Here is a 26,716-nt window from a genome sequence, read left to right as displayed (position 1 = left end):
TGAATGTTGATGGCAACAACAATAAAAATATCAGGATTGGAATAAAATCAGTGATGGAGAGAGAAATAAGGAGGATTCTATATTTTGGTAGTCAGTTTATCTTTTCACTTTCCCATTATCCCTGTAAAAATCTGCAGAACTATGTTTCACTTTGGGCTGCTTCCCAGTCCAAGTGTAGTACTGAACGTTCAATACAAACGCTGCTGCTTAGGGGCTGTCTGTCACCACCACCATGAGCTGCCATTCCCACTGATGGTAGGGAAGCTGAGATCAAGGCAGCAGAGTACTGAACTCCCCCACAGGCCAGCCAGTGGTTGCCGAAGTCGTGTAATTTGTGGGACTTTGAAAACTTCCCTGTGTCCAAAGATATTTTCCTCACCCTGGCTCTTATGATTGACATTCTAACATTAACAATAAAGTGAACTTGGCTAAAAGTATTTTAGTTTCCAGAAGTTCTTTGAAAAATTTCCATGTCCTCAGTAAATGCTGTCATCTTGTCAGGTAGCACCATTTTGAGAATTAGTTTATTATACTGTTTTTTCTTCATGAGACCTAGTTGAGAAGGCCTATAAATGTTGCTGGGACCAAAGTAAGAACTAAGTATTAATTAAAGGAGGTTAGTGGGTCAGTACAGGAAGGAGCTGGGTCCCAAGGTTGGCAGCAGTCTGTTTCGTGCATGAGGGAAATATGTTCCAAGAGGAGGGCGAGGCGTGTGAAATAGAGAGGTTAGTACAGCATTCATTCGATAAGTCTCCTCAAGCTCTGCAGTTAGCTGGGATCGTTCATCTATTAAATTTTTAAAAAATAATTAAACTTCTTATTCTTAGGAATTAGGAAATTTGTTGCCTTCCCCCAAGAAGTGCTTACATTCCCATGGTTGTTGGGTTCTATTTCATTCTGTGTTCTTGCTTAGGGTTTCTTTTTTTGTCAGCTATAGCCATCTGATCACCAGTTCTCACTTTTACCACAACTTTCTCTGGTTATTTTGGCTGCAACATGGTTACAGGCCTTTTTATGTATTCCTCAAAGCATTGCTGACATGAGTCCCGCAGCGTCTGACAAATTTAATAGAAAGTTGGAATGGCCTAATCTGTAAACTAATGTTATTACATTACAGAAAGAGAAAATGTAATACTGGCTTTCAGACCGCGTTGCAATAGGAGTCCTTAAGTGCAAAGACTATATTTTATTCATTGTGATGTCTCAGCCCAGTGTTGGGCATATAACAAGAACATATTAGTAAATGAATGACCATTGGTGATTTTAGGTTTAATTGACTGTGCCCTTTCACCTGGTCCTAGTGGTCATCATTTTTATTTCCCTATACAACTATAACTGACAGAACTTTTAAGTTTTGACAAAAGTTTTTGAAGGTCACAGAACAGTTGTAACTTTTCCCTTTATTAAGATTGCTTTGCAAGGTTTCAGGTTGTATGGTCAGTTTTATGGTCCTACACTAAGGACGTATATGTAAAGGTATTATATACATGCAAAGGAGAATGGTCTGGATATAGATGGTTTTATTTATGTATCCAAATTTTAATTACTTGGGAACTTCAGGTGTATATTTAAAATCTGTGTCTTTCCCACCCCTAAATATTTCTGATTTTGATTAGCTTGTATGTTTTTCTTTTTCTTATAGTTCCCTATTGATAACATATTTTCTAGGGCTCAAATTCTTCTTAAAAACAAGTATCAATGTACTTAAAAATTTAAGTATCTATATTAAAATTATTAATTTATTTTTTATTGTTTTTCTATTACAGTTGTCCCATTTTTTTCCTGATTGCTCTGTCCTGCCCCACCCACCTCCACCCTCTCCCACAGTCAACCCCCACCCCATTGTCCATGTCCATGTCCATGGGTCATTTATACTAGTTCCTTGACTAGACACTCCCCCTTCTATCCCCCTCCCCTCTCCTCTCTGGTCACTGTCAGTCTGTTTGATTCTAAACCCCCTTTAAAATTGGAATTCTTGGTAAGGCAACTTCCCATCACAACAAAAACTGAGGCAATTCTATAATTCATTGTAATGGGTTTTTAATCTCTTCTAAAGCACAATTTGTAAATTTTTCTATCAATAGTTTTCAATGCATTCATTAGAGAAAAATAATATGTTGTTGGTCACTGAACATTTTTTGTTATTCTTTCTATGTTAGTATATAAAACAGTAATCAAGTAATATTTTCAAAAGACCACAATACAAACTAATTCTTTTCAATAAAATGACCAATCCTTAGGTTGGAGCTTTGCCAAAGCTTGAATATAGAATGTTTCCAAAGAACTTATTCCCTTTGCTTTTTAAAACTTCATAGACTAGTATTTAAGTAGAAAATAAATTAGTTATATAGTCAAAAAGAGAATAAATGGAGGCTTTCCACCCAATTAATTCTCAAATACACCCAGATCTTTCCATTAGTTTATTCATTCATCTAAATTTCTCTATCAATTAATTAATGAGCACTTAATATGTGCCAGGCACTGTTCCAGGAATGGGGGATACCCATATTGAATAAAATAGACAAGTAGCTTAAATTAAGCTTAAAGTTCTTAAGGGGCTTATATATATTCTGTGACTTACCCACTCAAATCTAATTTTTAATAATTTTTCACCTAGACTATCATAACTGCCTCTACCTGACCCACTCTTCCATTCTACTGCACCCAGAGTCCCCACCTTTGTTTCAGATCATATGCCCATGAATCTGTTTTTTCTCTGATATGTACATCAATTTTATTTGAGTTCTTCCTACATCTCCAAGCATGAATTGACTCATATATGCCTTTGTTTTTCATTCAGTGAAAGCTAACTTTTTAAAAAAGTAGTGGTGACTTTCTTATAGATTCAAGTAATCATAGAATGGTAGCAATAAAAGGAAATTTAGTAATGATTTATTTTGGTGCTGTCATTTCACAAATGAAGACTTTAAAGTTCAAGATACAGCTAGTTCGCAGCAAAAGTGGATCTAAAACTCAGTGTGCTTGGTCTATTCTTTTTTTTTTTTCGTTCTCAAGGATATTTCTTTATTGATTTTTTAGAGGCAAGAGGAGAGGGAGGGAGGGAGAGAGAGAGAGAAACAGAAACACCAGTGTGAGAGAAACATTGATTGGTTGCCTTCCGAATGTGTCCTGATGGGAGGATCAAACCCACAACCTAGGTATGTGCCCTGACTTGGAATAGAACCTGCAATTTTGGTGATTAGGATGATGCTCCCACTAACTGAGCCATGTGGCCAGGTCTGCTTGGTCTATTCTTTATGTTATTAGTAGTAAAAAATAATTACTTAAAATTAAAAAAAAATTTTTTTCTTTATTGTTCAGAAAGATAAATACTTAAACTTTTTTAATTGCAAAGAATGGAGAATTATATCAATCCTTTCTGCAGCAGGAAGGGACTCTAACAGTAGGTACTGTAATAAGACTTAGTTTCATGGAGACAGGCACAAATTTAAAGCAGCTCTAAGTATCTTAGCAGCGTTAGTTTGTGCCCTTTCCACTGTACTTTTCTATTAGTACTGGTATTCATCTACTCTCTGTATCTTGCCTTGTTGTGTAATCTTGATTTTCCTCTGGTGTCTTTTTCAACAGTTCTGGTTTACTCTAAATTGTTTACTTTGTACTTAAACTTTCTTGTAGCATCTCATTGCCCCAATTCTTTCTCTTAACCTTTCTTTGTGACTGTTTCTGGCTTCAGCCCTCTCCACTACCAAGTACCTGAAAAAGTCTCCTTCCTTCCCTCTTTCCCTTTATTTTTCCTTCTCTCTTTCTTTCTTTTTTATTTTTAAGTATATTTTATTAGGCTGTTACAGTAGTCCCAATTTTTTCCTTTTGCCCCCCTCCACCCAGTACCCCTTTCCCTCCAGCAATCCCCACCTTAGTTCATGTCCATGAGTCATGCATATAAATTCTTTGGCTTCATCCTTTCCTATACGACTCTTAACTTCCCCCTGTCTATTTTGTATCTACCAGTTATGCTTCTTAATCCCTGTACCATTTATTCCTCTTCCCCTTCCCCCTCCCAGCTGATTCCCATACCTAGGATTCTTTCTTTTTCTGGTGGTTTGCTTAGTTTGTTTCTGTTTTTATTTTTCAGATTCAGTTGTTAACAGTTGTGACTTAGTTACCATTTTAATATTCATAGTTTTTATCTTCATTTACTTAAATAAATCCCTTTAACAGTTAACATTAGCTTAATGATGATGAACTCCTTTAGCTTTACCTTGTCTGGGAAGCAGTTCGTCTGCCCTTCCATTCTAAATGATAGCTTTGCTGGATAGAGTAATCTTGTCTGTAAGTCCTTGCTTTTCATCACTTTGAATATTTTGCCAGTCCCTTCTTGCCTGTAAAGTCTCTTCTGAAAAGTCAGCTGATAGTCTTATGGGAACTCTTTTGTAGGTAACTCTCTGCTTTTCTCTTACTGCTTTTAAGAGTCTCTCTTGACCTTGAACCTTTGGCATTTTAATTATGGTGTGTTTTGGTGTGGTCCTCCTTGGGTCTAGCTTGTTTGGGGCTCTCTATGCTTCCTGGACTTGTATGTTTATTTCCTTTGCCACATTTGAGAAGTTTTATTTCATTATTTTTTCACATAAGCTTTCAATTTCTTGCTCTTTCTCTTCTTCTTCTGGCACCACTATGATTCAGATGTTGGCATGTTTAAAGTTGTCCCAGAGGTTCCTATGCCTCTCCTCATTTTTTTTCAATTCTTGTTCCTCATTCTGTACTGGTTGATGTTTTTTTTTTCTTCCTTATGTTCCATATCATTGATTGGAACCCAAGTTTCCTTCCCTTCACCATTAGTTTTGTGTGGATTTTCCTTTGCTTCATTTAGCATAACCTTCACTTCCTCCATTATGTGTTTGCCATACATTTTTTTAATAAGTATGTATTATTGATTATATTGTTACAATAGCTCCAATTTTTCCCCTTTGCTCCCCTCCACCCAGCACCCTCCCTCCCCCAACAATACCCCCTCCCCAAGTCCATGCCCATGGGTCGTAAATACAAGCTCTCCTGCCTCACCCTTTCATATATTCTTCTTCTTCTTTTTGAAAAATAATTAATTAATTATTTTAACAATAAAAAATAACAATCCCTTCCTCTCAGACTTAAGGCCCTTTATAATCTTATAAAGGACAATGGGCAAAGGTCTCGAGCTCCTCTAGCTGCTTCAAGATGGACATAGTCGTCGTCCTACCTACCCTTGGGTTCAGAAATCCCTAATAAGAGTGGGGGTGTGGAGGCGAGGGTGGCCTTCCCACATAGGGAAGGATCATGCAGGCTCCAGGTCAGTTGGCTGTCCCCAGACAACGGCATGCTTGATTTAACAGGCTGGCATCCTTGTTGTATTCTGGAGGCAACAGATTTGGCAACAGGGTTAAAAGACATCATTCAATCCATAACCAGTAGATGACAAAAGCCAGGTATTAATTTTTCAATGTATTCTGGAGGCAACAGATTTGGCAACAGGGTTAAAAGACATCATTCAATCCATAACCAGTAGATGACAAAAGCCAGGTATTAATTTTTCAATGTCCCACATTAGGGAAAAGAAGGGCTTCTTTGGAGCAAGGTGTGCCAGGTACATCTCACCTGTCCAAAACCCTTTTGCCCATTATACTTAGATCAGGCTGAGGGAAATAGTTTAGATTTTTCCCCTCTCAGACCTCTGGGCTCTTTCTGTCCAAGCCATTAGGACAGAAATGAGAAACCAGTTTTGAAGTGAAGCCCACAGACCACCCCATTCTTCACCAACCCAGCCACTTAGTTCAGCCAAACCATTGAGTCTCAGGAGGCAGCGCTGCAGACAGGATTAAGTGACGCCTATACATACAGAAAATCACTCAGGTAATGAGATCATAGGCTTATGCCCTTTGAAAACAGAAAACACATGTTAATTTATGTAATATAATACACATACAAGTCTCTAAATCTGTAGGACTGTCTTATCAGAAAGACATCCAGTTGCAAGGCATTTGACATTCTTCTTGCCTGTGGTATCATCTTTGATGATACCACAGACATAGTTTAATTTTCAAATCAAAACAAACTTTAAATGAAGATAAACTTTAAAGACAGTTAGCTGCACTACTTTATAGTCTACCACTGATCATTGTGATTTTCCTTGAATCACGATCTTTCTCCCTAAGGTTACCCTTCTTGTCATTAAAGGGACTGCATTAAGTCCATTTTTAATTTATCCTGTTCATTTGCATAAACACAACAAGAGCAGCAAATGATCACTTATGATCTTTAGTTCTGCTTTGCTGGAATTTACACAAGGAACATTTAGGGTGACCTTCAGTCTGCCCCTCAGGGCACAGAAGCAGAACTACATACCTGGCATTCAGCCTTGCCTGTACACACCTGTCTTTTCCAAGTCCTTCTGGTTTTCCATTGTGCCTTAAGGTCCCTTCTAGCCATCTTTCAGGAAAACAACCTTCGCTCCTTCCCTGGAAAGATTGCCTTGGACTGCACATCCATCCAAGGTACTAGGCCTTTTATCTCGTGTGCTTTTATTACCTTTGAAAGTCAATCCCAGTTCCTCAGTGCTTTTTGGTGACAACCAGAGCCCAAGCATATCTCCTTTAGGCATGGTATTCCAGTCAAAGTCTTAGTCAAAAAAAAAACCTCTATTAACAACTGGTCTTATTAGTTTTATGCAAAGATACTTATGTCATTACTTACTTGTTTAGAATGCCAAACTCTGGAGGAATCAGATAGGGAGAAAAATATACAGTGTGAAGGAAAATCCTTGTTCTTCTAATATTCACTGAACTTGCATTTCCATTCTTTATATTTTTATTTTTTCCCCCACTAAAAATTTTTGTTTGTTTTTCTATTACAGTTGTCCCACTTTTTCCCCCCTCTTGCTTCCCTACACCCTGGCCCCTTCTTCCACATTCAATCCCCACCCAGTTGTCCATGTCCGTGGGTCATTTATACATGTTCTTTGACTAGAGCCTTCCCCTTCTTACCTCCTTCTCTCCCTCCCATCTCCCCCTTTGTAACTGTTAGTTTATTCCTTGTTTACATACCTCTGGTTCAATTTTGCTCATTTGTTTGTGTCATTCATTAGTTTCCTGTAATAGGTGACAGCATAAGGTATTTTTCTTTTCGTTGCCTGGCTTATTTCGCTAAATATAATTTTCTCTAGTTCCATCCATGTTGTTGCAAATGGTAGACGTTCCTTCTTTCTTTCAGTACTTATTCATTGTCATTTTCCTCCTTTGTACTCGTGTTCCTCTCTGTCTCTCTCTGTTTCTTCATCTTCTTAAAGCAGACCCTTTAGCATCTCTTGCAATGCTGGTTTGGTGTAGATGTATTCTTTTAGGCTCCTTTTGTCTTGGAAACTCCTTATTTCACCTTCCATTTTGAATGAGAGTCTTGCTGGGTAGAGTATTCTTGGTTGTAGGTCTTTTTTTTTTTTTTCATTGCTTGGAATATTTTTTGCCATTCCCTTCTAGCTTGTAGTGTTTCTGCTGAGAAATATGATGATAACCTTATTGGAGCTCCCTTGTATGTTATTAGTTGTTTCTCTCTTGCTGCTTTTTGGATTCTCTCTTTGTCTTTGAATGTTGGCATTTTAATTATGATGTGTCTTGAAGTGGGCCTGTTGGGGTTCATCTTCATTGGGACCCTCCGTGCTTCCTGGACTTGCATGGCTCTTTCTCTCCTCATGTTAGGGAAGTTTTCTGTCATTAGTTTTTCAAACAGGTTTTCTATCCCTTGCTCTTTTTCTTTTCCTTCTGGAATTCCTATGATACGGATATTATTACGTTTCATGTTGTCCTGCAGCTGTCTGAGAGCCTCTTCAGTCTTGTTCAGTCTTTTTTCATTTTGTTGCAGTGTCTGTGAGTTTTTGTCTACATTGTCCTCCAGCTCGCTGATTTGATCTTCTGCTTCCTCTAGCCTGCTTTTAATTCCTTCTATTGTGTTCTTCAATTCAGAGATCATATTCTTCATTTCCTTCTGGCTCTTATTAATAGCTTCTATGTCATTTTTCATGCTGGTATAATTCTCAGTAAGTTCCTTGTAGTATTTTTGGAGTTCCTTGTAGTTTCCCTGGAGTTCTTTGTAGTTTCCGCTGAGCTCATTGAGCTTCTCCATAATCCATGCTTTGAATTCCATATCTGATAGTTGGCTCCCCTCTATTTCATTTAGCACTCTTTCTGGGGATTCTACCTTTCCTTTCGATGGAGGGTTGTTTCTCTGTCTCCTCATTTTTGTGACTTCTATTGTTTGTTGGTGCTTCTTAGAATGATCTGCACTTCCTGGATCTGCCCCTGGTGGCATCAGATCATGTACCAGTCTGGGCCTAGGCAGCCTGTTGGAGACTTTCAGGGATCTACTGCCTTTGTCTGTCTCCTTTAGTTGTTAATCTATTCAATCTGTGATTAGCAATCAGGCTTAAGGACCGTGGGTGTGGCGGCTTAATTTCTGTAGGCAGGGCTTTTGCTTCCCCTCAGGCTGACACCACTTGGGGGGGGTGGGGAATGGTCTTCCTGCAGTACTGGGGGTGAGTCAGCACTGGGACCTGGTCAGCCGCTTCCCCAGTTCTCTTCTCAAAGCCACCACACCAAACTCTCCCCAAGCATCTCCAGTCCTCTCTGCCTTTCCTCCGCTCAAGCCCAGGGTAACTGGGGGCCAAAATATTTCTGTATGTGATCCGCTTAAGAGCTCTTTTTCTCCAGCTGTTTCTCTCCGGTTGGCAAGAAACCCTGTGGCTTTTCGCTTTTCGCAGCTGGATACTATTTTACTTTCCACTCTGTTGCTGTAGGCTGGGAAGCTCAGCTGAGGGTTTAGACCCTGCCCTTCTCAGGAGGAACCCCTGGCTGCTGAGCTGCTTTACAATCCCTTCAGCTGCCACCCGTGTGAGCCCAGCCAGCCCTTCCATGTCTCCGCACTCCCTACCAGTCACGTTGTGATGTAGCGGCCTTTTTTGTCTCTTCGTGGTTATAAGACTTCTCTCTAGCTAGTGTTCGGTTGGTTATTCAGGATGATGTCTTCAAGATTAAGTTGTAAATCCAGACTGGTCCTGGGAGGAGGTTAGTGTAGCTTCCACTTACTCTTCCGCCATCTTGTTTCTCCCATTTGCCATACTTAAGCATATCGGTCAAGCCTGTGAGCATCTTTATCACCAGTGTTTTGAACTTTGTATCTGTTAGGTTCACTGTCTCCTCATCTGTTAGGTTGGCTATCTCCTTGTCACTCAGTTCTTCCACTGGAACCTTGATTCGTTCCATCTTTTTGGCTATACTTCTCTGTCTTCTCATCTTGACAGGCTCCTGTGTTTCTTTGCCTCTGTGTCTTAGGTAGAGCTGTTGCACCTGTCATGTTGTAAGGGGCAGAGCCTTGAGGTATTCGTCAGTACAGGGCAACTGGTTTCACCACGTTGTGGCGCTGTGTGTGGGGGAGAGGTCTGAGAGTGAACAATGCCGCTAGCTCAGCACTTGCCCCCTTTCCAGACACTTCTCCCACTTCTGTATGGGAATAGCGCCCCTCTAGCTGTTGCCCTGGCCATTGTCCCCAGACTGGGTGTGTCTGTGAATGTTCTAGGACTGTGGGGACCCTTTAAACAAGTGGACTCTGTTGAGAGGCTGGCAGTTTCTTCCTCTGCCTCAACTCCCACTGGTTTGCACAGTCAGAAGCAATGAGATCTTATTTTCCTTGACGCTGGAACCATGAGCTGTGTGGTTTTTCTGGTGCTGGGAGCACTCCTAAGGCTTCCCTCCCTAGTATTCAAAGTATGTGACCATGCTTTCCACCAGCCTGCCACTGCCACTGCGGCTGCCGCCACCACACCACATCCTCTCCGCCTGGCTCTGCCCCTCCTGCCTGTCTGGATGAGTATTTCTTCTTTATTTCTTTGTTTGTTGGACTTCCATGCAGCTTGATTTTCTGGAACTTCTGGTTGTCTCTAGTTTTGTGATAGTTGTATTCCTTCTTAGTTGTGGAGGGAGATGCAGTGTATCTGTCGAGGTCTCCATCTTGGCCAGAAGTCTTGGGTCTTGGTTTTTGTTGTCAGATAAATGGGGGGGATTTACCAATACAGCTGCAAGGACTGGCTCTGACCACTGACCACTAATCTACGCTTTCTGTGGAGGATCAGCTGTTCAGGGGCATTGTGGTCATACTCCGATGTGGTCTGTAGTTGTCCACTGAGGGCGCTGGCCCTGGAGTTTCCCAGGTGGTGCAGGCCAAGGTCAGTCCCCACCTATGTTTTGCCCAGGGCCACCCTGCCTGAGCTATAAAGGAATCTGAGATGGCTGCTACTCGTGCTAGGCTTGGAGATTCCCAGGCTAAGCCAAGCTGTGAATCTAGGCTGGCTGCTGCTAGTGCCAGGCCTGGGACTCACTGCTGCCAATTACTTGTTTGATAGTATTTAGGAAGTTGTGAAGCATGAGCCAAGACCAGCCATTCATATGGAAAAGCAGCTTGAGTGGGCTCATAAGTTGGGTGGGGCAGAGTCTCTGTGGATCTCCAAGGCTGGTCAAACAGTGTTAGCCAAGTTGGTGGAGTCTCAGTTGGCATGAGCTTGCCAGCTCTGAGGGGAGAGGGTTTAGAAAAGGGATAATGGCCTGTGCTTGCCTTGATGCCAGACATTTCAGTTTCTCCCCATATGCCACTGATGCCTTTCAAGATGCTACCCTGGTGCTAGAACTCACAAGGAGTGAGTCTGAGTAGGTGGATTCATGTGTGAATTCTTTAATATGAACTGCTTGGGGCTCTAGCAGTTTCTGCATTGACTTAATCCCTGCTGGTTTTTGCATCCAGAAGTTGTGGGGACTTATCTTCCTGGCACTGGAACCCTGGGTTGGGGGGCCTGTGTGGGGCTGGGACTCCTCACTCCTGTGATATCCCTCCTGAGTTTTTATGCACCATACGTGGGTGAGACACCAGCTTATTCCACATCTGCGCCCCTTCTACCTGTCTTAGTGGATGTTGTTTCTTTGATTCCATAATTCTCAGACTTCCATTCAACTTGATTTCTGATGGTTCTGGCTGATGGCTGCTCTATATTTTAGCTTATTTTAGTTGTAATTTTGATGTGGTCATGTGAAGAGGCAAGCCATTCTGTCTATGCTGCCATCTTGACTGGATCTGCTCTCTTTCTCTCTTTATTTTAAAAGTTAAACTTAAAAAAAGAGAACTTGATTGGCCTAGATTATCCCTTTTTAGATAAACCTCTTCATTCCAAGTGACCTTATAGGCTACTGGCCAGACTTTGTATTGGTCTTCCTTTGATCATGAGCCATCTCTTATGGATGAGGTGGAGTAGGAGTGAGTTCATGAAGAAAAGATCATGACTGTTTGGTGCTGTCCTTTTATCAGAGTCTCTGGATGACAAAGAATCCCTTCAAAAGAAATTGAATGTAAAGAAGATAACATGGTTAACATGGCTGGTTCACTATTATAAAATGCTTTCAGGAAAGTAGTCTGAAGAAGTGGGACCACCACTGCATTCCATTTCACTGTGGGGTAGGGAGGGAAGACACTGGTCAGAAAGTCAGGTGGAAGTATAGAAAGAGAAGCATTCATTTGACTCATGGGTTCATAAAAATAAAAACTAAGTAAGTAAATCAATAAACACATTTAAAAATAAAAGTAAAAGGAAATAGTCTTATGGCAGAGAATTTGTCTCTCTTTGTGCCTCTTACCCTGGCTCCTCATTCCTCATCTTCCTGACATTCTCCTAGGAACTTTTAGCTCCCACCTTCCTAGAGATGCTTTCTCATCCCAGAGAGCCACTGCCACGGTCTTCGTGCTGAGGACATTTCTTATTTCCTGTTATAAAAAGTGAAAAAACTTAGCTTTGTGGATATTTTTATTTGTAGAACCTTGCATAACATTTGAACAACTCAGAACAGTATGTCCCACTTTGTATTTACGCTGATCTTTAGTTATCTTAAAAAATGTATAAACTTAGAGAAAACTGCTATTAAAACACTCGGTATGTTTGATGCTATTGGTAAATGTGTAGCTTTAATTATACCACAGTTCATAAAATATAACTCCTTTTGCTAATGGTGAACAGCACCAGATGTTAGACCCTGATCCTTGAGTTTGGTTAAGGGAGAATTCAGAGCCAGAAACTCAAATATAAGCAAAAGTTTTAGAAAGTTACAGGTGGTAGAACTGAGCCAGCTGGGCCATGTGGGCTCAGGAAACAAGTTACAGAGGCAAAAAGAGGGCCCTTGGAGCTTAGGAGAAAGAGCAAAGGAAGCACACCTGGCGTACGCAAAGGGGGAAAGGTCTGGAAGTGCTCCAGAGAGAGCACCTGAGGAAAGAAGGGCGTGGAGAAAGGCATGGTGGGCATGCTTGAGGGAGGGAGAAGGACAGGGAAGGATGGGAGAGAGAGATGGAGGGAGAGAGGGAAGGAGAGAGAGAGAGAGAATGAATCTTCATCTTAAGGTGTTTTATCTGTTTTCCAAATGCAGGGATTTTAGGGGAGGTCTCAGGGGAGGATCTGAATAGAATATTCATCAAATTTCCAGGTGTATCCTTTCAGGATCCTGCTCTCTACTGATTGGTGGGTGCTGGGGTAGGGAGTCATTAGTCATTCCATGTCGTCCAGATGTGAGCTGTGGCATCACTTCATCTTGTTTTGCTGCTTTTCTGGACCTGAAGCTGAAACACAACTGAGGCCTAAATGTTATGTCTTATTTGACCAAAACTCTGTCTCTGTGATCAATAGATCCAAGGCTTTGTTCATAAGATTTTTTGATATGTGCCAGACCCTCGTTGTTCTGAGGGCTTAATGCTAAGGGAGTGTCCTGCAAGGGCATGTAAGGGAGTTGTATGAGGCTATTCTCTGGCCCACTGTTCCTTCTGTAAGGGCATCTGCCACATGACTAGCGACATGCCAGTGGAGGAAAGGTCAGGGGAGTGTCTGAACTTCATGACCAACTGGATGTTAGGGGAGGAAAGATCACCCTTGGGATGAGGTTCCACTCTACAATACTGGTTTTCCCAGTTTTGCCCTTTGCTAGGCTCCGAGAACTTACCGTCCTGGTGACCTTATGTACCTGGCCTATTGTTCCTACTCTGCTCATGTCTGCCTTACTGCCTACTATGTCACTTTTGTTGATTTGTCTTGGTGGTATATAATGTTTGAACATATTGATGAGAATGAGGACAGCCTGCATTCGAGACAACTATAGCATATAAAGTAAATAGAAGGGCAGGTTACTCAATTCTTGATAAAGCTATCAAACTAACATGATTCCACCTTACCATCAAGACTGGTCAAATCATTTAATTTCTCAGAACTCAGTTTTCTTATCTGTAAAAATGAGAAAAATACCTACTTGATAGAACTGCCATGGAATTAACTGAGGTATTTGAAAGTAGTTGGCATCAAGTCTGACATATATTAGCTTAATGAAGTTCCTTCTTCCTTCCTTTCCCACTCCTCACCTTTTCCCTTTCTTATTGTCACTTTTCTGATCTCTTTCTAAGAACTAAGCTCCCAGATGATCGACCTTTTCCTTTGTGCTATTTTAATTCTGTTACTTCCTTGTTACGAATATGCTTACATATAACATATAGATAATACAAAAGTCTTTCTCTCCAAATTTGCTTTCTTTTTCCAGTCTTCTCTCTAGTTTTCAATAGACCTCTCTACTTAAACATTTTACTGTTAAGTTTAACATCACAAATGCTGCTTAAATCATTTTCTTATTTTTCAATTAGACACCTCTTTTATAATAATTTTCCCAGTGTCAACCAAAGCATCATTTTCTTCTCAAATTCATTAATTCAAATTGATAAACCCTCAGTAATTAATCCTGAGTAACTCTATTCATTCCATTACTTTATATTCTAAAATCTCTGGAATTTATCTTCAGTGTGCAGTATATTAATTTGAAGTTTTTGATACTTTTAAATTATAATTTATTTCAGGTTTCTGAGTAATAGTTTGCCTAAAATCCTATGAGGTTCTTTAAAAAAGAAACTTTTTCTTGTTCTTTTATATACACAAAAATCTAGTAGGGATAGGTTGATTTACTGATTATTGATCCGAGCTATACAAATAAGCTACAATGCATTTCTTTATTTCTATTTTCCTGTCCTTTTCCCTTTCTTCATTTTGCTCACAGAAGACAATCTTTCTAGAGGATAAAGGATTTTATTTATTTTATATCTTTGGGTATTAATAATAGATGTTAATATTTAATTTTGTTTCTAATATTTGGAATATTTTGTTGCTAATTTCTTTTTTTAGTTAAGGTATAATTGACATAACATTTGTTACTAATTTTGTTTTTGATGGACCTATGAACAGGCTCTTTTATTTGTCTTAGCTTACTCATGGAGTATTATGACAATAACCTGAATTAAATAAACTGTGTGGATGTGGTCCAGTTTTTCAATAATTAAAAATATATTACTCTTAGGGCATATTGTTTTAGCATTAATGAACTAAAACCAACTTTTAAAATGCAGGTCATTGCTAACTAGATACCAGCCTTTTATAAAAGGTGCTGCTCTTTATTCTATACTGTGCTACAACTTTAGCTGATAATAACAAATCATTCAAGTAATACTCATAATTAATACTATTAATAAGAATTTATTTGATAAAAATTATTGAAAAGATTAAATTTATTAAGAATTACATTTATATTGATGAGGAAATCATAAGTTGTGGTACAAGACCACCTAGAGCCTGTGTTTAGTTATGTGTCTTATATGGGTTTACTTTTCATAGCATGTTTTCAACTTTACCCTTGTAGGGTCTCAAAGGACATCCAGGCCTCCCCGGACTCCGAGGTGAACAAGTAAGTACTTCCTTTACAAAGCTGTATCTTTTCCTGTGAAAAAACATACTAGAGAACTTCATTGAGAGATTTTATTTTCTCAGTAAATTGAAATGTACTATTTCAATTTTTAAATTATTTTCTCTCTGTTTAGTACAGGAAAATCTTTTGATTATATATTATACTATTATTATTTTTTCTTCATGTTCCAGACTGACTTTCATTATCTGCCTAATAAGTTCCAAAACAGCAGTTCTTAAACTTTTGTGGTTCGCCACCCTCTCTGAGGATCTTACAAACTCTGTGAACTCTTTTCTCAGAAAATACACTTATCCATGCACATGCATACTCTCTCTCTCTCTCTCTCTCTCTCTCTCTCTCTCTCTCTCTCTCTCACACACACACACACACACACACACACACACCTGATTTATTTTGTACAGTTTTAGGGCCTTGCCTCTTCACTAAAACCTATCCCTGATCCTGGCAAAGGGCACACAAATACATTTCAAGAACAATCCAAACTAGGATGGTGTTATGCTACTGTCCATTATTTATGTACGTACATATGTGTAATGAAAAGTAAGAAGAGTTTGGAACTATAGTATCTAATTTTTAATTATGTTATTCCTTCTCTTTCCCACCAGAAAATATTATGTCATTTTGTCATAGGAAAATAAAAGTTATATCTTCCATTTTTAGTACAGTATGTATGTAGTAAGCTAGTATGGATAAAGCAGTGAAAAGGATAGGAGATGAGAAACTAACTAGGGTGACAGATTCTATTATTGGAGATTCAACAGAGAGCCTCAAGAAGCCCTAATGGGAGCTCAGGAAAAAAATTGATGGGGTCACAGACAGGGGACTGATTTCCAAAATATATAAAGAGCTGATACGACTCAACATCAAGAAAACAAACAACCCAATTAAAAAATGGGCAAAGGACCTAACAAACACTTCTCCGAAGAGGACATACAGAAGGTCCATAGACACATGAAAAAATGCTCAACATCATTAGCCATCAGGGAGATGCAAATAAAAACCACAATGAGATACCATTTTATACCAGTCAGAATGGCCATCATCAACAAATAAACAAACAACAAGTGCTGGTGAGGATGTGGAGAAACGGGAACCCTACTGCACTGTTGGTGGGAATGCAGACTGGTGCAGCCACTATGGAAAACAGTATGGAATTACCTCAAAAGATTAAAAATGGAACTGCCTTTTGAGCCAGCCACTCCACTACTAGGATTATACCCGAAGACTCTTAAAACACCAATTCAAAAGAACTTATGCACCCCTGTGTTCATTGCAGCACTGTTTACAATAGCTAAGTGCTGGAAACAGCCTAAATGCCCATCTGTAGATGAGTGGATCAAAAAACTGTGGTACATTTACACAGTGGAATACTATGTAGCAGAAAGAAAGAAGGAACTCCTGCCATTTGCAACAACATGGATGGAACTAGAAAGAATTTTGCTTAGTGAAATAAGCCAGGCAAAGAAAGAAAAATACCATATGATATCACCTAATACAGGAAACTAAAGAACAACACAAACAAAAGAACTAAATAGAACAAAGAGCAGAATAGCAGTCAATAAGGGGGAGGGGGGAGGGAGAGAAGGGGAATAAGTAAGGGAGGCGTTTAGTCAGGGAACGTGTATAAAAGACTCATGGACATGGACAACGGGGAGGGATATGATTGCGGGAGAGGGGGTGGGTTGGGTGGGGGAGAGAAATTGGGAGAAAAGGGGACAACTGTAATTGAAAAACCAAAAAAAAAAAAAATTGATGGGGATTGTCACTTGAGGGAAATATCTAAATGAAGAAAGGCAATTTTCTACTTCATTTATGCTAAATGGGGCAGTGCACTCTGTTCAGTCTCTGAGGCACAAGATTACCAGTTACTAGACATGGAAAGCAAAGCATAACAGGTACAGTTTCAGTTTCCTAAAGATTAAACAATTACTGAAAAGCATTTCAATTTTTATGGGTGGGAGGGAGGGGATATGGAGGGAAAAAAATCCCTAGAATACTCTTTTTGCAGAAATGTATAGATTTCAATGAAGAAAACTTACTATTTCATAAGAAAATGAAAAACTCATCTGGTGTCAGTAATGACCAGTTCTCTCACAACTACTTTATAACCTAGTTCTCTTAGTGCACATGTTATTGTTCTGGAAGTGTTATGCTTTTTAAGAGTCTAAAACCAATTTTAAAGTTGGAAAATGTATTTTGGAGTCAGTTCTTTCTATTCTAATTATTTCCAGGAAAAAAAAGGCAGAATTTGATAACTCAAGGAACAACTAATATAATTTTGTATTTTAACTATAAAAATGCTGTGATTATTAAGAGGAGAATAACTAATTTGCTAGGAGACATTCACTTCTGGATAATTTGTAAATATCTGTAAATTGATCAGCAAACATTTTAAAAAGTATTTATATCATCTGCGGAAGCTCTAGTAATAAGATCTGTCACTCACTGAATTTTTATTAGTTGCCAAACTATACTTCTTATTAACTACAATTTATAGTGGTATAATCACTAACTGAATATTTCCATATGTTTACTAATGAAACGCTCAGCATCACTAAGAATGATTGCAGTTACCCCACTTTTAAATATATTTCTACACATTACTCTGTTTTATTCACACAATAATCCTGTGACCTAGATATTATTATCCTGTTGTACTAAGGAGAAAACTGGGGTATAGGGAGGACCCATCCTCTCCATCAAGTCAACTGACGCGGATTCTGTGCTCTAATGCTTAGAGCAAGAAGAGGGATTGGGGTGGACTTCTTAACCCCAGTTCCTCCAGAGGCTATAAGATACAACTTTGTGCCTAAAATCTTCCATTCAATCTAAAGATTTAAGTGAGCCACTTTTTCTTCCGAAAGCATTTTTATGTGCAGAGCGAATTGAGTTGTAGTGTTCGTTTTGAGTTTCTTTTGAGCTTCTGTGGTTGTTGCAGTGATTTTAGGGTATGGCTGACTTAGAGTATATTTATGCCATTTAAGACTATGCTGAAGGCTTACTTGTTTACTTCGTTTACTGCTATTCCAGCACAGTAGAATTTAGCCATCCTTTTGAGTTCTTTTGTGTATTTCTCTGTGCAGCTGGAATGTGTTATCTCGCCACATATTGCTTTACTATGTTCTATAAAAACCCATTCAAAATCAGATTTTACTTATGCTTATTACAGATTGCTTTTTAATTGAGGTCAATTAACCTAATTTGACTAGGAAAGGAATGAAAGAGATGGTGGTAGGTATTAATCAGATAGTGACCTACAGGATAAAAACAGCATTTTAAATTTATTTCACTCATTTCTATTGGCATACAATAATATAAGGTTTTGTGAACATCTGAATATTGGTCTGTGTATTTCAGAATTAGATGGGGCATAAAGGAAGCAGTTGTAAATAGACTGAAGCACTCTTAGGGGGCTTTCCCTAGAGTACTATTAGAAGTTATTTGCACTTCAAACCTGTACTAGAAAGGCACCCTCAAATGATGGTCTCTGGAGTTAGAGTTGCTTATTTAAATCCTAACTTCCTACTTATTAACTTAATGACTTTCCACTGGTGACAAACACTTCATGGTTCATTTTTATCAACTGTAAAATAGGGATAATAATACTTGTGTTACAGGGTTTGAGCAGATTAAATTATAATATATATAATACTTGAAATAGTTCCTGGCATGTGGCAGGTGCTTAATAAATGTTATAGAAATAAAATATCATATATGTAATATTAATAAGGTAATATCTGGTATGTAAATATTGTTTCTGAAGTTCATAGGATATAATCTCTTCACTTGTAGACAAGAATTTTATACTGTAATTGTCAGAAGGGCACTGTTTATTCATATTTCGTTAAATTGTTCATCATCATATATATGTATATTGTCCATTTGTCTGTATGTATAGGTATATCTGCATGCATGTATATCTGAGTTCATGTCCAGGCTCTGCTACTTACTATGGTATTGTGGATAAGTTAAGTTTCATAATTTCCCTCTATGTTAGTTTTTTCATATGTAGAATGGAGAAAATAGTATCTGTTTCATAGGTGGTGTAAAGTACTTGGTATAGTGAATGGCACATAAAAAAGTGCTTGGTAAATGGTAATTGTTGGAGCCAGGAAAGGAAGGGAGAGAGGAGGGAGGAAAATGAGTTAGAATAAAACTGAGAAATGGATTCTGAGAAAAGTGGAAAGACATATTAGGAGTTTAAACGTTTAATAGAATGGGAGGGCAAAACCTTTCAACTCTGATTTTTATTTGCATTTTCCTTGGTCATTTCTTTCTTTAGACTTTTTGTATGTTAGAAGTTTTGTAGTGTTTCTGTACTTAAAGTAGAGTTAACACTCTTCTGTTTATTTCAGAACAGATGGGCAAAGGGCTAGCGTCTTTTGTTATCTCCTTTACAAATAGCAAGCAGGAAGTGAATGTTACACAATAAATAGGGCTATTACATTTAGCATTGCTGTCACCAGTTGAGGTAAAGGCAGCTTAACACACATTCTTCTGGCATATCTTTTCATCAAGAATGTTTTTTTTTTTTTTGAAAACTTTTTATTATGGAAAATTCCCAAACACATATAAAAGTAGAGTGTAGTTATAATGAACACCCATGTACCCATCACCGAGCTGCAACAATTATCAACTCACTACCAACCTTGTTTCATCTATTCCACCACCAACCATCACAAATTCAAGGCATCACATTATTTCAGGGATTCTCAGACTTGTGTGTGCATCAGAATCCCTTGAAGGGCTTGTTCTTCAAGAATTATATAATAGACATAAATTCTGAATAAACTGGTGAGTGAATGAATGAATGAATGAATGATGTATCAGTGAAAGAAAGTAAAAATAAGTGGAGGTATTTCTTCTTACTATTCCACACACTTCTGCAGCATGTTTTCGTTATTAGGCCTTTGAGTCTCCATGTGTCAGCCTCCCTTGAGCAAACCTTGTTTTGAATCAAAAATACAAAGTTATCAATTCAAAATGAGTTAACCAGCCAAAGTTACTATGTGAATTTTTAGGTAGAACTATGTCATGATACAGGTATTCACCACCTAATATCCATTTATTTAATCAGACTTGCAGAATAAGTTTACATTAGGTAGGCTGAAGAGGTTGATTCTGAAGTTCAGCGTCCCATTTAGTCTTATGGGGCTTATGCTCGGACAGTTAAGAAGAGTTGCAAGATGATTGAGACAGGAAGGAACTGAATTAAAAAAGAGAGTGGTTATTAATAAATGCCCCAACTCTTTATAATAAATGCTCTCATTATTTATGTAGCACTGGATTTTTTCCATCCCAGATTTATTATTATTAATATTTAATGTCTCATTTAGGGTCCTAATCTAAATTTTAGTTACTTATTTTTATCAATTTTAGGTCATTTTCATTTCAAGCAGATGATTTCAATCAGATAAGCAATGTATATAGAACCCTTAGTAATTTTATGAGGAAAAACATTTTTTCCAAATTTGAATATTATGAATGCATCAAATTTGTTTTCTTGAACTTCTTTTGACTTTCATATATTTAATTTATTTTTCATTTCAGGGAATTTCTGGATCTACTGGTAATATTGGTTCACCTGGTTATCCTGGCAGGCAGGTGAGGTAACTACATTTACACTTCTATTTTGTTTGTCTTTATTACCATGTTGTATGTTCTGGTTTTGAGGGTCAATGTTTGAATGATAATTGATTTATTTTTTAAATAATGAATTACTCAGAGCAAAATAATTTCAAAATCAAATTTGTAAAAATCTATTGACACTTTACTGCAGAAAGTATTGTTTAAAATAGGGTGGAGTTTTTAAACCTGTTTGTTATATGCCTTCAAAATTTCAACACCTAAGGGTCTAATAAGATCATAAAATAGCCCTGCCGCTGATTTTACAACACTGTCACTGGCTAAAATGATATAATGGTAAGAGTTAAGACTCTATAATAAACATAATTTTTAAATAACATAGTTATAAAAACTTGAGACACAATTGGCAGTGCTACATATATCACAATATGAACTGAATTTAATTTTGTATATTGTTTTTGAAAATTCATTCTAATCATTTTATATTTATTTTCCTCTAATTTCTTACTTTTTCTACTTTATGTAGAGTAATAATAGGACACATTTTCTTTCTTAGGTTTACATGAATTGATTACTTAATCTTGAAATTAATTATATTCATCTAGCATATTAGAAAACTACATTTCTAATATCTATTTTTATTCTCAAGAATGAGGGAAATTAAACTGTTCTCACTGGGAAACTGTGTTCTTTCAAAACACTTCCAATTACCTAAAATATATTCCCATAACATTTAAAAATAAATACATTTTAACTTCATATCTAGTCCATATGCTTGAGTATTTTCAGTATATTTTATATTTTTCATACAACATAAATCATCACTTGGTGGTAAGACTATAATATACAATACCCTCGATGTATTTTTTAAAGAGCTAAATAATAATTTTTTTTAACAATAGATTTTTTGACATTTTAAAGAATAAATTTTTTTTTTATATCTGACAATATGTGTTAATGTAATTTATTAAATAGCTAAAATATATTTGTGTATAGATTATATACATTGCCTCTTTTGGTTCTGAAATTCTAAAATTACTTGAACGTATAGAGTCTTCAGTAAGTATACAAAGTTTTGAGTTTTATCCTTGTGAAAATGTTACCTCTTTATATCTTTTGTTAATCTATCAACAACTCTTTAAAAATACTGTAATATCATGATGATGTCTTTTGTTCACACTAGGGATTAGCTGGACCAGAAGGTAATCCAGGTCCTAAAGGTGTACGAGTAAGTAAGCATTTCCATCATTTTGTTAAGTGTACTTGCATAAAAGCAGAATGAAATATACAAAATACTTATCATTTTCACACTACTGTAGGAACTTTGAATGTAATGCATGTTTAGCCTGAAAAGAATTATACTTGTTTAATAGGTAGATTTTCTGTTAAAGCCACAGAAAGTAGTCTTATAGTGGTAGGTTTTGTATCATTTTTTGATAGCTCTTACTTTATTTACATCATTTTGCTAGCTCCTAGAAAAATAGAGACCTAAGAACTCATAATGAAAAAAATAAAGAGGCAAAGAAATTCATATTAGTTTAAGGCTGAGATAATATACAAACTATCTGGAGTGGAGAAATATCTACAAAGAAGAAAATAAGCTTATCATCTCAAGAGCATACCATTGCACTTCCAAACTATTAAAGGAGTCATGAGCCACTTTTCATTAAGAAAATTAAAAAAAAAATTACTGTGATATTGTTACCAAGCAAAGGGGGGCTCATTCAGGTAAGTGGCTTGGTGTATGACCTAACAATTAGTGTTGATAAAAACAGATCTTTATTTGCAATTATCCTACCTTGAAGGGGACTGGGAGCACTCCTGCTTAGACCCCTGTTCTCCCACAAGACCCAGCACTTCCCTTGCTCCCCAAAAGGCTAGAAGTCAAAACCAAGCCCAGAAGTTCCCCATCCCTTATCTGTCAGCTCTCTCCTTCAGGACTAAGGGTACACTTTCATCAGCCTCCATATAATAGTCCAGGAAAGCATGTGCTGTGTTAACACTGGATCATGGTGAAGTCCAGAAGCACAAGTCCTAAGACAGTGTCCTTTCCATATGTCGCAAGTTCCAAGAGTCCAAATAGAGTCTGGGTCTGCAAGGCAGAGTCCTTGGTGGCTTTGGAGTCAGCTGGAGGGGGCACGATCAAAGCAGCAGTGTGCCTGCTTTCTTACCCGCCCAGGCCGCATGGCTCAATTGTCCCTACAAACTGCATAGCCGCTTCCTGCTTCTTCCTCCTCACCACGGACCAGTTTCACTTCAAACTGCATAACTGCTACATCATGGCTCTCTCTCTTACACACCAAACCTTGTGACTGGCTGGTGGGGTCCCTCTGCTGTCTTTCAAACTATGTGGCCCAGTGTACCAAATGGCTGCCACCTTTGGTTGAAATCCTAACTGTGGCCTGTGATGCAGTGGGTATGGTGACCAGTCGTGACCACCCGCAGGAAATCTCACGCAGGCTCCCTGAGCTCTCTGCCACCAGTCTATGGTCAAAGTTCCTCCCATCTTCCTGATGCCAAGCAGTGGCCACTGCTGTCTGCATAACTAAGAAACTAGCTACCAGCCATAAATATGCAAAGGACCCTGAAAAATGTACTATTTCCTTCCCCCATCCCCAAAACCATGGTCTGTGGAGACTTTGTGGACTCTGCTGTATAACAACATGTTATATAATGTGCTACAAATTAAAATCAGAGTTGGTTCTAGGAAAAATTAGTAAAAGTATACTAAAATTTTTGTTTTAAGAATTCTTCATTTTTTAGAGTTATTTTCCAGAATCTACATCTGTGCTTTATATTATCTAAAATACTTCTTGAAATAAGAAATGCATAAAGTATTTAAATAGTATGTGCTATAATGATGCTTTACATTTTTAAAATTCTTAAACATTTTCAGATACTTCCATATGTTTTTTTCTTCTTCTATTTTGCTATCAATCATGTAAAGTAGGAGAACAGATGGATTATTTCATTGTATAGATTAGAAAATAGTAAACTAAAGAATTTACATGATTTAACAAAGTGATAACTGACCAGAACTAGAACCAAAGTCTTCTTACCTTCAGCTCTGTATTCTTTCTGCTTTATCCCATGCTCTCTCTATCCTTGCATTAAGTGAAAATATAAAGGGAAAAAATCATATATTTTTCATTAGAAGCCGCAATCAAAGCACATGTTGACTTGAATTCAGGAAGCAAGAAGAGATTAGAGGACAAGAACATGGGCTTTGGAGTTAGACAGGCCTGCTCCCCCCACCCCCCTTAACTCCTCATTCTCTAGATTTGTGAATTTAGATATCATTCAACCCCTCTATGCTTCATTTTTTCAGTAATCTTATTAATTACCTTTCAGGTAATTATGAGAACTACCTGAGCTTAATATTCTTAAAGCACAGTACTTAATACATAGCATGCATTTTCTATTATTATTATTAACTAAGGAGTATTTTTGGTGCATGAGCTAATAGCTCCAAGACATGTTATTTAACTCTGTGCAGTTTTCTCTTACTGCATTTTCTCATCTTGTTTCAGTGATTCCTATAACTTTTTGATGTTCTTTTTAATGTCATTTTTACACTATATTATACATTCTTTTGTCGTTGCTTTCACCCCCGTTTGTATTGAAAAAGGTTGTAACCCCTTTTAAGTTGTACTTTTAGGTTTTGATGGCTGACTTCATAAAATAATTTTTTTAATAATACAAATTAACCATTTCTGATTAATGTAATTTTTTTGTTTTCTTTTGGGACAGTGGGAGAAATTAGGAGAGTATTTCTTTAGTATTCACATTCACAAAGGGTCTCAAATGTAGATTTTTGACATCAAGACCAAATGTGGTTAAAAAGACAAAAATCACAAACACACTGACAAGATTATAAAATGTTTTTTATTTAAATTGTGCCCTGGTACTGGACCATACTACGTGCAATGTATGCACTTTAAGTTAACATTATCTTTCTTTCTTTTTTTTTTTCAGATTTAATGTGTTTTATTGATTAAAATATTACATTTGTGCCAATTTCCCTTCCCTCTGCTCCCTTCCACCCGGTGGCCCCCTCCCTCCAGTTGTCCCCCCCTTTTAGATTATGTCCATTAGTTGTGCATACAGTTCCTCCCAACCTCTCTCCGTCTATTCCATTCCCTCCTACCTTGATCCCCAATTCCTATATCATCTCCCTCCCTTTCCCCATTCCCCCTCCCTGTTGACCTCCCCCCAATATGCTTCCCGTACCCACAGTTCCTTTTCCACTCTCGTTGCCTATTTAGTTTGCCTTTGTTTCATCTCCTTAGCTTCTGTTTTTTAAACCAGTCCCTTTAACATCTCATATAACAGTGGTTTGGATCTAATGAACTCTTTCAGTTTTATTTTGTCCTGGAAACACTTTCTCTGTCCTTCTATTCTGAATGACAATTTCGCTGGATAGAGTATTCGTGGTTGTAGGTTTTGGATTTTCATTACTTTGAATATTTCTTGCCAGTCCCTTCTTGCCTGTAGGGTTTCCCTTGAGAAGTCTGCTGATAGTCTAATTGGGACCCCTTTGTACATAATTCTTTTCTTCTCTCTTGCTGCTTTTAAGATTCTCTCTTTATCTTTAATTTTTGACATTTTGATTATAATGTGTCTTGGAGTGGTTCTCCCTGGGTCCAGTCTCTTGGGAACTCTCCTTGCTTCCTGGACCTGCAAGTCTATTCCCTTCCCCAAGTCTGGGAAGTTCTCCTTTATTATATTTTCACTCAATTTTTCAAGTTCTAGTTCATCTTCCTCATTCTCTGGCAAACCAATGATTCTTATGTTGGGCCTTTTATAGCTGTCCCAGAGGTTTCTGATCCTCTCATTGTTGCTTCCCATTTCCTCTCGCTGCATTGGTTGACTGCTTGTTCCTTCTCCATATTCCAGTTTATTGAAATGAACTCTGGATTGTTTTTTCTCACCATCTATCTCGTATGCGGTTTTGTTCCTTTCGTTATGAAAGTTTTTCGCTTCTTTCTTATCTTTTTCCTGCTCTTTTGTGAATTCTGTAAGCCACCTGATAACAATGGCCCAGAACTGAGCCTCTGACAGGTTTCTTATCTGTTCATCTGTCAGGTTCTCTATCTGCTGTCTGGTGAGTTGTGTCACCGGGATTTCTATAGTTGCCTGCCTCATTTTGACAGATGCGTTTTGTTTTCTTGGGCCGGCTGTAGGGGGCAGTGCCTGTGTACGCGTCACAATTCAGCGACCGGCGCCTGCCTGTCCGCAACCTATTTCGCAGCCCTGTGGTGCTTTCTTTGGGGGTGGGGGTCCAAGATGGATTCACACAGTTATTCAGCTAGGAGACCAGGATCCGTCCTCCTGCCCCCCTGGGCCCCACTGTTCAAGGCGATGCAGCAGCCTCTCTCCCCAGCGCCGGAGTCGCGCACCGCCAGGGGCTTGACCGCAGCCAGGGTTCCTCACCGCCCGCCGCTCCGGGTGTGACCACAAACAGCACTGCCCTCTTTATCTCTTACCTGCCCAAATGGCACCGCTGGTTTATAACTTCATATGTTGGACTTCCGTGTAGTTTTATTTTCTGGAATTTCTAGTTATCCTTTGTTTTGAAGTAGTTGTATTCCTCTCTAGTTGTAGAGGGAGACCTAGCGTGTCTGTCTAAGCCTCCATCTTGGCCGGAAGTCCCTAACATTATCTTTCAACTGGCATCTGATGCCATTAATTTATGGTAAGATAATTACTTTTGAAATGTAAATGTTTAAAACAGACCATCATTTGTTACCCTCATTTGGCATTCCTTTATGTAATAATATGCTAACTGCTTCATAAATGTAGACATGTGTAGGGGTTCTATTGATGTTTTAGTGGCCCCACTGGTGGCACAAAATTGCCTCTCACTGGATGTACAACTTTCAGTCCAAAAAGCAAAAGCTAATGTGATGTTATTATTTTTTGTTATTAGTTTCATTACACACTAAACTCTAGCTTTTGAGAATGGCCACAGCCCTGTGTGATTTCTTTGGTGGGTGCTCCTCACATTTTATTTCTGTTAGAATCAGCATAACATTTATCAAGAAACTGTTATGAAACACCTATATAATTACTCACAGCATTGTTTTCTTTAAAATCTTACTTGTAAAATGTGCTTATACCCTGTAAAGGCTCTGGTGAGTAGAGGTCTGACTTTTGAACTTCTGAGTTCTCAAATGATCATTTAGTTCACTGATATGTGTACACCTGTTAACGTGTCTGTTCCTTTTATTTATAAGCAAAACTCCATTTGTATATATTAAAACAAAAAAACCTGTTTTTAAACTTGAAGCCATCTGTAGCTAACAATTCTGAACATACATGTAGCTTGT

The 26,716-nt window shown here is 38.1% G+C and overlaps 1 protein-coding gene across 1 annotated transcript in view; it reads left to right on the top strand.

Annotated features, from left to right (window-relative positions):
- The window catches only part of COL24A1 (collagen type XXIV alpha 1 chain), a 295,110-nt gene that overhangs the window by 33,927 nt on the left and 234,467 nt on the right, over positions 1 to 26,716 (top strand). The window contains exons 7-9 of the mRNA XM_090268285.1: positions 14,736 to 14,780; positions 20,352 to 20,405; positions 21,571 to 21,615. Of these exons, the coding sequence (XP_090124411.1) occupies positions 14,736 to 14,780; positions 20,352 to 20,405; positions 21,571 to 21,615 (144 nt within the window). The remainder of the gene's footprint in view (positions 1 to 14,735; positions 14,781 to 20,351; positions 20,406 to 21,570; positions 21,616 to 26,716) is intronic.

This window comes from Furipterus horrens, unplaced genomic scaffold (genome assembly GCF_987537825.1).
Source record: "Furipterus horrens unplaced genomic scaffold, mFurHor1.1.pri manual_scaffold_3, whole genome shotgun sequence".
Taxonomy (NCBI): Eukaryota; Metazoa; Chordata; class Mammalia; order Chiroptera; family Furipteridae; genus Furipterus; species Furipterus horrens.
The sequence above is the reverse complement of the archived record's forward strand: the minus strand, read 5'-3'. Positions and strand labels throughout refer to the sequence as shown.